This window comes from Dermatophagoides pteronyssinus, unplaced genomic scaffold (genome assembly GCF_027571235.1).
Source record: "Dermatophagoides pteronyssinus isolate colony J.1.1.1.1 unplaced genomic scaffold, Derpt_VIB-CSIC_2022.12 sq0014, whole genome shotgun sequence".
Lineage (NCBI taxonomy): Eukaryota > Metazoa > Arthropoda > Arachnida > Sarcoptiformes > Pyroglyphidae > Dermatophagoides > Dermatophagoides pteronyssinus.
Window position 1 is genome coordinate 556,755 of NW_027461538.1, and position 13,331 is coordinate 570,085.

The 13,331-nt window shown below is 29.9% G+C and overlaps 6 protein-coding genes across 7 annotated transcripts; 1 reads left to right on the top strand and 5 right to left on the bottom strand.

Annotated features, from left to right (window-relative positions):
* Positions 1–34: 34 nt before the first annotated feature.
* On the bottom strand, positions 35–822 carry LOC113797690 (mitochondrial translation release factor in rescue). Its single transcript, XM_027348110.2, has 2 exons — positions 683–822; positions 35–625 (listed from the first exon to the last, which is right to left on the bottom strand). Exon 2 carries the CDS (start codon positions 575–577, stop codon positions 35–37), a length of 543 nt encoding a protein of 180 aa, XP_027203911.2. The 5' UTR covers positions 578–625; positions 683–822.
* A 236-nt stretch (positions 823–1,058) lies between these two features.
* Positions 1,059–3,990, bottom strand: Mcm3 (minichromosome maintenance 3). The gene is made up of 5 exons (XM_027348078.2): positions 3,791–3,990; positions 2,255–3,722; positions 2,052–2,184; positions 1,839–1,989; positions 1,059–1,778 (listed from the first exon to the last, which is right to left on the bottom strand). Exons 1-5 carry the CDS (start codon positions 3,875–3,877, stop codon positions 1,167–1,169), a joined length of 2,451 nt encoding a protein of 816 aa, XP_027203879.2. The 5' UTR covers positions 3,878–3,990; the 3' UTR covers positions 1,059–1,166.
* A 117-nt stretch (positions 3,991–4,107) lies between these two features.
* lt (vacuolar protein sorting-associated protein light) lies at positions 4,108–7,862 on the top strand. The gene is made up of 5 exons (XM_027348090.2): positions 4,108–4,694; positions 4,754–4,945; positions 5,017–5,100; positions 5,158–5,740; positions 5,813–7,862. Exons 1-5 carry the CDS (start codon positions 4,548–4,550, stop codon positions 7,795–7,797), a joined length of 2,991 nt encoding a protein of 996 aa, XP_027203891.2. The 5' UTR covers positions 4,108–4,547; the 3' UTR covers positions 7,798–7,862.
* LOC113797677 (uncharacterized) lies at positions 7,798–9,483 on the bottom strand. 2 transcript variants are annotated; one of them, XM_027348096.2, is made up of 2 exons: positions 9,238–9,483; positions 7,798–9,183 (listed from the first exon to the last, which is right to left on the bottom strand). In XM_027348096.2, the coding sequence occupies exons 1-2, from the start codon at positions 9,374–9,376 to the stop codon at positions 7,865–7,867; spliced, it is 1,458 nt and encodes a 485-aa protein (XP_027203897.1). In that variant the 5' UTR covers positions 9,377–9,483; the 3' UTR covers positions 7,798–7,864. The 2 variants fall into 2 exon arrangements, with proteins under 2 accessions (XP_027203897.1, XP_027203896.1); XM_027348095.2 differs by having other exon boundaries at positions 7,798–9,483.
* A 64-nt stretch (positions 9,484–9,547) lies between these two features.
* Positions 9,548–11,917, bottom strand: LOC113797675 (pyruvate dehydrogenase [acetyl-transferring]-phosphatase 1, mitochondrial-like). Its single transcript, XM_027348092.2, has 2 exons — positions 11,551–11,917; positions 9,548–11,484 (listed from the first exon to the last, which is right to left on the bottom strand). Exons 1-2 carry the CDS (start codon positions 11,782–11,784, stop codon positions 9,649–9,651), a joined length of 2,070 nt encoding a protein of 689 aa, XP_027203893.2. The 5' UTR covers positions 11,785–11,917; the 3' UTR covers positions 9,548–9,648.
* Positions 11,918–12,004: 87 nt separating this feature from the next.
* LOC113797678 (uncharacterized) lies at positions 12,005–13,241 on the bottom strand. Its single transcript, XM_027348097.2, has one exon. The coding sequence runs from the start codon at positions 13,124–13,126 to the stop codon at positions 12,020–12,022; it is 1,107 nt and encodes a 368-aa protein (XP_027203898.1). The 5' UTR covers positions 13,127–13,241; the 3' UTR covers positions 12,005–12,019.
* Between the last annotated feature and the right edge of the window lie 90 nt (positions 13,242–13,331).

Genomic DNA, 13,331 nt, shown 5'->3' on the forward strand with positions numbered 1-13,331 from the left:
ATGAAGATGATTTGATTGTTTTATTGCATTTGATTCATTCTGATTGTTCAGATGATTCTTGTTGTTGTTGTTGTTGCTGTTTGTTTTGTTGACGTGATTGTTGATATAGTTTTTGATATTCAGATTTTTTCAAACGTAATTCCGAAGATTTTTGTTCACGATCATTTAATCGTTGAAGAATGTAACGTTTTTTTTGTTCAACAATTGAATCCGGTCCATTAAAATGTAAATCTAAACGTTCTAACATTAATTTTCTTGCTAATTTACGATTCTGTTGTAATAAACGTTGTTGATGACATTTAACAATAATACCGGTTGGTATATGTTTAAGTACAACACAATTTTGTAAACGATTTACATTCTGTCCACCAGGACCACTTCCTTGTACAAATTGTTCTTCAAAATCGTTTTCATTCAATATTGGTAAACGGCTTTTATCCGGAATAAATTTCTGATAAATTTGACTTGAATGTATTGTTTGTCGTCGGGAAAAATAATTTGAAACAATGATAGAATTTTGAAATTTTCTTGATAAAATGTTGAAAATTTGATGATGATGATAATTGGGAAAAAACATTTGAATAAATCAAACTAATGCTCGTTTTTGTAATAAAGTTAATCCTTTCTAAAAAATTATAATTTTTTCAATTAATTTCTTTTAATTTTAGAAAATTGGAATTACCTTATAATAATATTCAATATCTTCTTTACGATCAAGATTTTTATTGGCATCAAATTCTTTACGAATTCTATTATAAAAATAATTTTTATCAGTATATTGCAATTCGTTACGACCAAAACGCAAAAGATCTTTATAAAGGCGACGAACGCAAGATCTTGTAATGATTGTTGTTGTTGAATTTATGCACATAATAATTATCGTGAAAGACTAAATTATTTTCAAATTTCGTTTTTTAATCTTTTCTCAAATCAAATCAAATCATTCAGAACATTCTCCTTTTCCAACAAAAAAGAAAAAAAACATCAAGAATATCATTGATGATCAGAACAAAAACACACACAAAAAAAAAAAAAAAAAAAGATTCGAAACGCATCCATAAATATCGTAACGGAATTTTTAATTTGAAAAATGAAATCAAGTTTTGAAAAAAATGATTTTAAAAAAGTTTTTAAAAAAAAAATCGGATGCAATGAAATTTTTTCAATTAAATCAAAATGACCATATCGTTTGAAATGAATATCTGATTCAAATCATTCATTTTGGCTAATGCAAAATCAATTTCAGCACGAGTAAATTTTGATTTACCTTCTTCTTCACAGGATTTATAAATTTTATCCATATTTAAACTTGATAATTTATGTTCACGAAATATTTTATATAAAAATTGTCGAAATTCTTTGAATCGTGAATCGGGCATTTCGGTCAATGGCGATGCTGTCATTGATACTTCAATTTTTGTTGTCAATTTTGTTGTTTGTTCACCAATATCCATTGGTTCATCTTGATCAATATGACGTGATTTTCTTGGTTTTTTATTATCATCATCATCGAAACGCAATGCATAAACATCATTCTCATCATCATCATCCATTTCATCTTCAATTTCATCATCTTCATCTTCTTCATCATCCTCATCATCGATACGACGTTTACGTTTTCCAGGTTTTTCCAATACTTTTTGAAAATGTGAAAATTGAACCATTTCTACGGCAGCTTTAGCATCAACCACATCAATTGATTTTGAAAGTCTAGCTCTTGCATGAGCAGTTGATAAACGTATCAATGTTTCTAATGTTCGAGCCGTTATCGGTTGTGTCTACAAATATAAAAATTTTCATTTAAAAAAAGAAGATATTTTAATCATCATGATACTTACGCGACAAAGATCATTTTGTTCTAAATCATAAGTACGAAGTTTTGAATATTCTTCAGCAATAATATCAATAGCATCTTGGCTTAATTGTGGTTTGATAGCTTTAGCTAAATGAACATATTTACGCATAAAGCTCATAGTAACGAATTTTTCACTATTTCGAATAAAATTTAGTAATTTTTTTCAAAAAAACATTAATCATCTAGAATAACTTACTTTCGTTTACGTTTTCCATGAAGTAATGGATCATATTTTTCATAAATATCCTGTCCAGATTCATTTTCATCATCCATTTTTGTTTGATTCATTTTGGTTGAAAGAAAATCAGCATTTGTAATAATAGGAAGTGCTAAAGAGTGAGCAAAAGGGGAGAAATTGTTGTTTTGAAAAATTGTTTTCCCCACGTTTGTTTAACTTACGTTCACCATCTTGTTCACCATGTGGACGAAATCGATGTACACGAACAACATGATCAGAAATTTCAGTATCATTTTCAATATCATTTTTATCCAACATTATGAATAATAAATCAAAACGTGAAAGTAATGAATCTTGCATTCCAATATTATCATTCGGTGTTTTATATTGATCATAACGACCATAAACTGGATTAGCAGCTGCCAATACTGAACATCGTGCATTCAATTGTGCCTGAATACCAGCTTTGGTGATGGTTACTTTACCTTGTTCCATAACTTCATGAATAGCCGTACGATCAATATCGGACATTTTATCAAATTCATCAATACAAACAACACCACGATCAGCTAAAACCATAGCACCAGCTTCTAAACGACGATCACCAGTTTCTGGATCATGTGTAACAGCAGCTGTTAAACCAACACCCGATGATCCACGACCAGTAGTAGCAACAGCTCTTGGTGCACAATTCAATACATAACGTAATAATTGTGATTTCGATACAGATGGATCACCAATCAATAAGATATTAATATCACCACGAAGACGTGTACCATTGGGTAGAATTTTTTCCAAACCACCAAGCAACATACAAAGTAATGCTTTTTTAATATAATCATGTCCATAAATGGATGGTGCTAATGATCGAGCCAAAACTTCGAAAACATTTTTTTGTCGTGAAAATCGTTGACAACGTTGTAAATCTTCGGGCATTAAGTCGACAGTCGAAACTTCTTTATTCAATTGATTAATATTGTTAGCCAAAACAACCGTACGAAATGTTCCGGATGTATAATAACCTTGTTTGTTGGGCAGACATCGATAAGGTCCAACAATAAGTACACGATCGCCAGGTTTACAAATATCAACTAAATCATTATCGGCAATAATATCAACAGATCGAGGTAATTGACCTGCTGGTGCTTTTTCCGGCATTTCCTGTATCGAAAGTATTTGATGATCTTTGTATGTAGAAAGACCAAATTCAGTTTCCAATAGATTACCATCTTCATCTTTGGTTGGATAAACCGAACTGGATGGATAAGCTGATAATGATGTTAAATCTGTATAACGACGTTCATGCTTTTTTTTGGTTACCGGACAATAATGAACTGAACGAACAATTTTCGGTCGTACTAATGAACATCTTGTTACAATACCTTCAACAGCAATAATAGATCCCAAAAATATTGATGATAAATTACGTGGTGTAACATGATGTGAACCAAAACTACCTTCTAAACCGATTAAAAATTCATCAAAATTATCGGCAAAATCTGGTGCCTGATGACTGATATATTCACGAAGTGCATTTTGAAACAGTACAATTTCTTCGATTGCCGAACGAATTAAACATTTTGTTCGTAATGGTAATTTTCGACGTAAATCATTAACATTAACAATTAAACGTTGTTGTTGTGTTTTAATCATATGTTTAACAGCTTCAGCATAATAACCTTGATCATTCTGAAAAGATTAGATTAAAAATCAAAATGTTAAATCAATCAATTTCAATCAATCAATCAATCAAATACCTCATCATCAAGAAAATCTAAATATTGAGATTGTTTTTCACGTTGTTCAGCAGTATCATTATCACCAAGATCATGAAGTAAAGCCATTTTGCCAAGTGAAAAAAAATATACCGAATTATCGTTTGGAAATTCAAAAAATTTCAAAAACTTTAAACAATAAGCTTTAATTTTCAAGTGAGTGTGATGGATGGTTAAACTCAACAGATTTTTGGAGGGAAAAATCTTCTTCAACCATTATACACAAGCTCCGCCTTTATCCATTCTTCAACAAATGCTAACTTTTGTTTCCAAAAAAAAAAATCGGGTGATCCATCTGGTGGCGAAGAAATTCATCAAAAAAAAATTCATATTTTTAGCCATAGTTCAGTTAGGTTAGGTTGGTTAAAAAAATATGACCATGATTATAACTTTGACTTTATAGTTGAGTGAGGTTAGGTTGATGACTATGACCCTAACTTTGATCTTATAGATGAGTGAGGTTAGGTTGATGACTATGACTATGACTATGATTGATGGTTGAGTGAGGTTAGGTTGATTATGACTGATAAACCATGGTAACTTGTAAACCGCGAAAAAATTGATTCGAAATTAAAAAACCAACAAAAGAGTGACGACTGCGCACTAACTCAAATATTGGATTGTTTTCATTTTTCTCAAATAAACAATGTTTTTCATTCATTCTGAAATTTTTTTTTATTTTATTTATCTTTGATTGTTGAAATTTGTTTGTTTGTTTGTTATCATTTTGGATGCCCTGATGAGTTTTTTGTTTTGTTTTATTTTTCCAATTTTTTTTGTTTTGTTTACGAATTTTGATCAAATGGATACGGATTCCTGTGTTGAAAGTGAATCAACAATTTATCTTAATGATGAAACTAATCCATCAATAATTTTGCCTAATCAGGTAGGAGTTTCATTTTGTTATTTTTTTTAGTTTTGATTGATGAAAATACATTTTGTTAGACAACATCGACAATGACAATTGATGATAATCGACATGATGGAACAAATGATCATCATAATGGAATCCAAAATGATGATAATGATGATGACGATGATGATGATGAACCAAAATTTACCTATTCACGTATTAGAGGTGATGTATCGAACATATTGAAAACTGAATCCATTACATCAATAGCAACACATGAAAAAGTTAGAAATTTTGAAAGGATTTATATGGGATATTTCGAATCTTACCTGTTTTTTTTTATTTATTTCAAAAGTTTTTTGTTATAGGAACACAATCCGGTAAAATGTTTGTGCTGAATATTGATGGATTTAATTGTTCGAATACATTGAATAATTTAGTAAGTTTTTTTCAAATTTTCAAGCATTGAATTCATCGCTATTTTGTTGATTGGTAGCATCAATCACCAATAAATCAGATAAGCATTGATGAACGAGCAGATTTTCTTGCATCATGTTCGGATTATCGTGTTTGTATACAAGAATTGTACACAATTGGTGAACCACATTATAGTACAACATTCGAAAGGCCTGTAAAAGCATTAGCTATTGATCCACAATATGGAACATTAAATTCACGTCGTTTTGTTGTTGGTGAAGCTGATCGTTTATTATTTTTTGAAAAAAATCTTCTGGGAAGATATCGTGCAACATGTTTACAACAGGCACGTGGTGTTGTTCGTTTGGCCAATTGGAATGGAAATTTTATTGTTTGGGCATCGGATCTTTGTCTGAAAATTTATGATTCACAAACAAAAACAATTATTACACATTTAGATCGTGATAAAGAAAATGATTATCGTATTAAACTTGATCTTTATCAATGTAGTTTTCAATGGCGTAATAATCGTACATTATTAATATCATGGGGTAATTCAATCAAAATCTGTAACATACGACAAAGAAATTATGATTCTGAACTTTCATTAACTCAGGCCGTTATATCGCAAGAACGTATTCGTAAATATTATGTTGAATTAGGTTTGTAGTAACAAAACTGCCCAAAAACAAAGTTTTAACTCGATTTTTTTCTCTTCTTCGATTATTTTTCAGTCAATTCGTTCAACATTGATTCACATCTTATTGCATGTGGTGTTGCACCATTCGAACAAGATAGATTATTGATTCTTTGTACACAAAAATCATTTCTATATCCAAGTGTTGATGATTCAATACCAAATGATTCAACAACATTGAATGAAAATCAAAAATTAGTACGAATAAAAATGGTTGAACCAAAAAATGCTGATATTTTTACCGATATTTCTGATGATATTCTAACACCAAATGAATTTTTAAAAACAGTACAAAAAACACGTGATATTCAAATGATTTATTATCGTGAAGAAAATGCATATTTAATTATTTGTCCACGTGATTTGATAATTGCCCGGCCTCGCGAAGAAGATGATTCAATTGATTGGCTATTAAGTCGTAAAAAATTTCGTCATGCATTTCAACGTATGAAAATTAATCAACATAAATGTTTACGACATACATATGAAAGTGTTGGACAATTATTTATTAAACACCTGTTGATTGAATCAACAATCGATTCTTGTGAAGAAGCGGGTAAACTTTGTCATGAACTTTGTCTAGAAAATTGGAATCTTTGGGAAATTCAATTGAATTTATTTCGACAATATAATTGTCTACGTGTTTTAGCTAAATATTTACCGATTGGTTTAGATAATCAACGTCTTCTTGCACCGCATCTATATGAAATGGTTTTGGTGGAATTTTTAGATCAAGATGATTCACTAGGTTTTTTACGTACAATCAAATCATTACCACCACATTTATATTCAACAAATTCAATGATTAATCATCTAACAACAAAATTATCATCACAAATACAACAAGATCATAATCTTTTAGAATCATTAGCTGAAATGTATACATATGAATGTCATTATCAAAAAGCTTTTTTCATATTCTTACAAACCGGTAATGCTAAACGTGTATTTGATTTATTATGGAAACATAGACTTTTACATTTATTAGAAGATCGTTTTGTTGAATTATTAGAGCTGGATGCTGAAGAAACATCAAGACTGTTGATTGAAAATCAAGATTCAATACCATGTGATAAAGTTATTAAAAGATTACGTAAACATCCAAGATTATTATGTGCTTATTTGGATCGTTTGATACAACGTGATCCTACTGCCTGTACACTTTATCATGATTTACTATTTGATCTTTATGCTAAACATGTTCCCGATCGTATTGTTCCATTTTTACGACAATCAAATTATATTCAATTGGAAAAAGCATTAGAAGTTTGTAAAAAACAACAATTAACCAAGGCGGTAGTGTTTATATTAGGTCGTATGGGTAATACACATGAAGCATTACGTATTATTATCGATAAAACTGATGATATAAATGCGGCAATAGATTTTTGTAAAGAACATGGTGATGCTGATCTATGGGCCGAATTAATGGATATTTCTGTTTCGAAACCAAATTTATTATCCAAATTATTACGTGAAGTTGGTACAAATGCTACTGATCCAATTTCATTGATCTCAAGAATACCGGAAGGTGAAACGATTCCGGATTTAGTTCCATCATTAGTACAAATTCTACAAGATTATCGTTTAATGGTTACATTAGAAGATGGTTGTCGTAGAGTATTAAATTCTGATTGTTATCAACAATTTAGTAAAATGTATCGGATGCGTTCAAAAGCAGTGGTTGTTCGTGATACGGAACGTTATTGTTATTCATGTCAAATACCGGGTGTTTCTACACATCATCAAACAACAATTACCACCTATGGTGAATATATACTTTTTCAATGTGCACATCTTTTCCATACATCTTGTTTAGATTTTTTCGATAATAATGATAATAATATCAAAATGGAAAAACAGCTATTTCAACAACAGAAACTATGTCCAATTTGTAAGACGAAAAAAAATGAAAAAAATCAAAATACACCAGTCATACCATCATATTCATCATCATCATCATCATTGACAAATACAATGGTTAATAGCAGCGCTAATAATCAGCTCACTTATAGTCCATAATTATAATTTTTTTTGTGATATTTTATTATTAATAAAAATAAAGAGTTTATTTTTTTTTAAAAATACATTAATTGAGATCACCCATAGATATTTGTTCAATGAATATAACTTGTTCTTGGCCAATGGTTTCGACCGAATCGTTCAGATTCTGTTCAGATTCATGTTCATTTTCCGAAACAATATTGTCATCCGTTAATTCAATAATTTTCATTGTTGAATTTGAATTTATCGATTCTGATTCCGATTGATCATATATTGCAACTTTATCCTTATGACATTGTCGTCGTAAATGATTATGTATATTAACATATTTTGCTAACATAATTCGTTTACATGGTTTACAAAGAATATTTTCACATTGATTATAGAATACTAAATGTTTAGAATGTTTTGCCATTAAACGATTCATACGATTTTGTTCTTTTTGTAATAAATTTTCAAATATTTTTTCAACATTTTCCTGTAAATTTGTTGTTGCTGTTGATGATGATTGCTGTTGATCATCATTCATCGAATCATTCGAATCATTAACATTTTCGGCTGATTTTTTACGTGTAACATGTAATGAACGATTTAGATGACGTAAAACATTATTATATTTTGTACCAATAATTTTTGTACATAAACGACAATAAATTTGATTCGAATGCACTAATAAACAATCTTGATTTGATTCAATTAATATTTTTAATTTTTCTTTTTCCATTTGAATTTGTTCACTAAAAATTTTATCTGCTGTTGAAATTGATTTATCACCCGACAGTAATAATTCAAGACGTGATTTATGTGATCGTCGTTGACAATGACGTACAAGATTATGATGTTTAGCCTGTATAACTTTATGACAAACTTTACAATGAATCATTGCCGGTCCATCCCATTCAAGACATTCGAAATTATTTTCAACAAATTCTTTAATTTTTTTCGAACCAATAATCAATTCTTGATTATCACTTGTTGATGATTGTTTTAATGAATTTTCAATTTTCAGCATATTTTTTAAATGTAAACGATCTTTTAGTAAATGTTTTTTCACCAACAATAATGAATCACGTAATTCACAATCACATGGTATACAATGAATTTTATCAAATTTTCTATTTGCCAATATCCCAGATTGATATGCATTGATAACAATATCGATTTTATTTGTTTCCGGATCACCAGTTTCATCTTCATCATCACTTACTAAAACTAATTCATTTGTAACCAATGTTATACAACGATTACCATTAAAAATTTCTGGTGATCGACTTTTACGATTATTATTATTATTATTATTAGTGGTTGTTGTTGTTATTTTCGATGGATTTTTTAGAAAATTTTCCAAATGTCCAACATCATATAAATGTTTTTGTACATTTTCATCACTATAATCGTACAGTTCTAATTGACAAAAATTACAATATAATTTTATATTTGTTGAAAATTTAAACACACCACAATGTTGTTCAATTATTTTACGAATTTGTTTAGCTTCTTCGGTTTCATAATCATCATTTTGATCGGATTTTCTTTTTCGTAAATCATTCGTATTCGATTCAAATGAAATCAGTTCAACAGAATCATTATCAGACATGATTCGATTTTGGAAAAACCAAAAATTATTCGATTTTTTGGATGAGAATTTAAGCGAAACACAAACCGAAAAGGTGTGGCCAATCAATCAACGTATCATGTATGATCACGTGATCATCAATCACCACCTATTCGGTTGAAATAGACACAAAAAATTTTCAAAAAAAATTTGAAATTTGAAATTTTTTTTTTAATTTCTGACAAAATTCAAATCATTTAAAACATTGCAACAACAACAACAACTTTTTACACATATGAAAAGAAGGAAAATCATCACTTTTTGCATTTAAGACCGATTACAATCAATGATATATCATCACGAAAATTACGTACAACCGATTTTGGTAATGTTAAATATGAAACTAATTTTTGATGTCGTCGTTTTTGTTGTTCAATTTGATCAACATGATGTGAAAATTTTTCACGTTCTTCTTCTTGTTCCATTAATAATGGATCAGATTCAGAAATTCTACCAATATTCGGTCGTGGTACTATTGGTTCATTAACAGAAATTTCACTTAAAGCAGTTCGTAATAAAAATGTACCACAATTTATATCTTCAATAAGATCATCATCGGCTGTAACACGTTTGAACGTTGTAATGGGGCCATTTTTTACCTGTTTACTTAGACGATCAACAATCTCCTGTAGTGTTAATGATGATGATGATTGATCATCATTATTATTTTTTGATTCAATTTCAAACACTTGTGCAGATCTATATGCCATAATTTGTTGGCCAAGATTTTGCCGGTAACGATTAACAGCTTTAACAACTTTACGTGATGATTCAAATTGTTCCCAAAGGCCATCAGTAGCTATTATAACAAAACGATCAAGCCACATATCACCGTCTTGTTCTAAACCAAACATTGTTATTTCAGGTTGAACAATTAGATATGGTGGTGTACGATAAAATGTAGGTATAATATGACTACCAAATGCACGTGTTAAACCTAATTGTTTCATTTTATCAACTGACCATTTAAATGAAAAATCACCAAATGCACGTAATGGCATTAATTGTCCCAATAAACGATGTTCACGTATAATATAATTATGTTCTTCTTTTGGATGTTCAGAATATATTCTATTTAATTCATTAACATTATCTGAATTATGTTCACGTGATAATTCAATAACACGAAGTTTTTGTTTCTTTTCTAATGATGATAATCGTTGTTTTGTTGTTGATTGATTATTATGTTGTTGTTGTTGTTGGTGTTGATCATCTACACGAAGCAAACCCATTACAGCACGACAATCACCAGTTGATGCAATATAAAGTTTATTACCAATGACTAGAGCTACTGAAGCACAAGAACCCGAAACAGAAAGTGAATGATAATAATGTAACAATAGATTTGATGTAGTATTAGTTAAATTTGTTTCAATTTCATGACTAAGATCTTGATCACAGCGTATAAAAGCTCTTTCTAAAATTGATTTGATTGTATCATCTGTTGATACCGGAGAATTATCTTCCAATTCTTCGATAGCAAATTTTTGCAAAGCATCTTTTTCAAATTCTTCAATTCTAGATTGTAATCTTCGTGCAACTTCAGCTTCATATATTGAATGAATATTATGATAAAAATTTGAAGGTGATAATGAATGATCGGAAACTATTTTGGCAATGTTATTCGTATCGATTGTAGCCATTTCTTTTGATTGCGTTGAATTGATGTGTTTGGCTTTCAATCCAATTGCAATATAATGAAACAAACGTCGAGCAATGACATCGGCACAGAATCCACCACCATGACCATCAAAAACACCGAATATAGTTGCACAATTATCTTCATCATCATCTAAATTTATGGTCGAAACACGTAGTCGATCTTCGATTGGATGATTTGAAGCCAATTGATTCGATTCAATCTGTGAAATCCATGGATGATCAATTAATGAATATAATTTTTTTGGTTGTGGTTGATTTTCCGAAGATATGATTCGTCGTTGTTTTCTTCGAATGGCTTCAAATTTTTTATTTTTGGCAAATTTTTTCGATTCCAGAACATCAAGAAAATTCTCCAAAAATCGAATGTTTTCAGCTGCAATAGCATTGTTCAGGACCAACGATTCATTCGTTCGTAATATGGCTGTAACCTGATAAGTTCAAGGGAACGAAATTCGTCTTGATTTTAAAGATCGTAAGACAAAAGGGTCAATTACTTGCTCGGGGGTTAAATCTGGCGGTGGATCATCCGATTCGCCTCCTATCGCACAAAAATATGATTCTATTTTTGTTGGATTTCGAAAAAATGATGATGCCAAACATCGATATTGTTGTGCATTATATTGGCCATCGTGTTTGATCGATAAGATCAAATAATCGGCAATCGATTTTGAATATAAAACTTTATAATATCGATGATGTAATATTCTGGTAGCCAATGTTATCAGCATTTTTCCATCTGAAATAGATCCTTGTTGAAATCTTTTTTGGATCCGGTTTTTTGTTTCGGAAATTAAAATTTATAAAAACATCGAACCAATGAACACACCAGCTGATGTTTGGCGGTCGGTCGAACAATTTCAGATGCAAATCACCGGACGACAACTATCGATATAATCGATGTTTTTTTTTGTTATAAATTTTTTAAAAATTTTTATTTAGAAAATTTCCAAAATTATAAAAACATTACAACAAAATTTTTGGATAACGAAAACAATTAAAATTATTTCCAATTATTAATAAATCTGTATCATCAATTGCAAGACAACTTTTTAGATGAACACGTTCCGAATATTCGGAATAATTATCAATTATTTTATCCAGATTTTGACGTTCAAAAAGCCAATGTTGATGTGCTGTTAAAACACAAATAAGATTTTGTCGTACGGGACGAATTTGTACAACATTCATATCCAATTCATCTTGATTGTTGAATAAACTAAGTTTTTGTAGAACTTTATCCGAATTTCGTAGGTCTAAACGAACCAGATTACCTGCTTCAGTTCCAAATGTTAATTCATGTTCGGTTGGCCAATCCAATGCTGTAGGTTGGCTATTAACTTGTGCTATGGTTAAAGCTGGTCGATCAGTACGTGAAATTCGAAAATCCCATAATAATATTGAATGATCTCCACCTGCTGTTATGATTTTATTATCACAACCATTCGAACAAAATACTAGATCATTGATTGGATCAGAATGAGCATTATCATAATAACTAATAGATTCCATATCTTTATCAATATCTATTAAAACTAATCGACCATCTTGATCACCACAAACAAGACGTTCTTGTTTTTGTTGAGGGCTTAAAGCAATTTTTGTAATAATATTATGACCAAATTGTTTAGTCGATAGTAAAGAAAGTTTTGGATCAAACATTAAAATATGACCAGAATCGAATCCGACAAAAATTCTGGTTGATGAATCTTCTGATTGATTACGAATGGCAAGACTATTTGCAAGACCATGATGAGGATTTAGATAATTTGAAACATTATTGGGAATATCTTCGTATCGGTTGAATTTGGTAACGAAACTTGAACGCATTGATGGATGAATGTGATTAGAAATCAAGATGAATGAATTGTCTACGTTCAATTTTGAAATATCAGTAAAATGTTCACCAACCATCATATTCTGATAGATTACATTTAAAATATTATCCATTTTTTCAACAATAACTTCGACTGGTTTTAATTCATTCATTTCATCATCAGATTGACATGATAAATCTGAACCTAATCGACCATATATTATATCGGTTGGATTTTTAGCTTCTTTTTCTTCCATTTTCCGCCAACTAATGCTGAATCTTAAATAAAATCACAAAAAACAAAAAACGAAAATGAAGAAAGAATTTAAATTTACAAAAAAAAAACGTGTGAACAGCGGTGATTCAAAGAATCGAATATGGAAAAAAAAATCCAATCAATAAAGGACGTAACCGCTTAAAATTGCTGAAGAAATTTTTTTTTCTTCTGTTTTGCTTCATTTA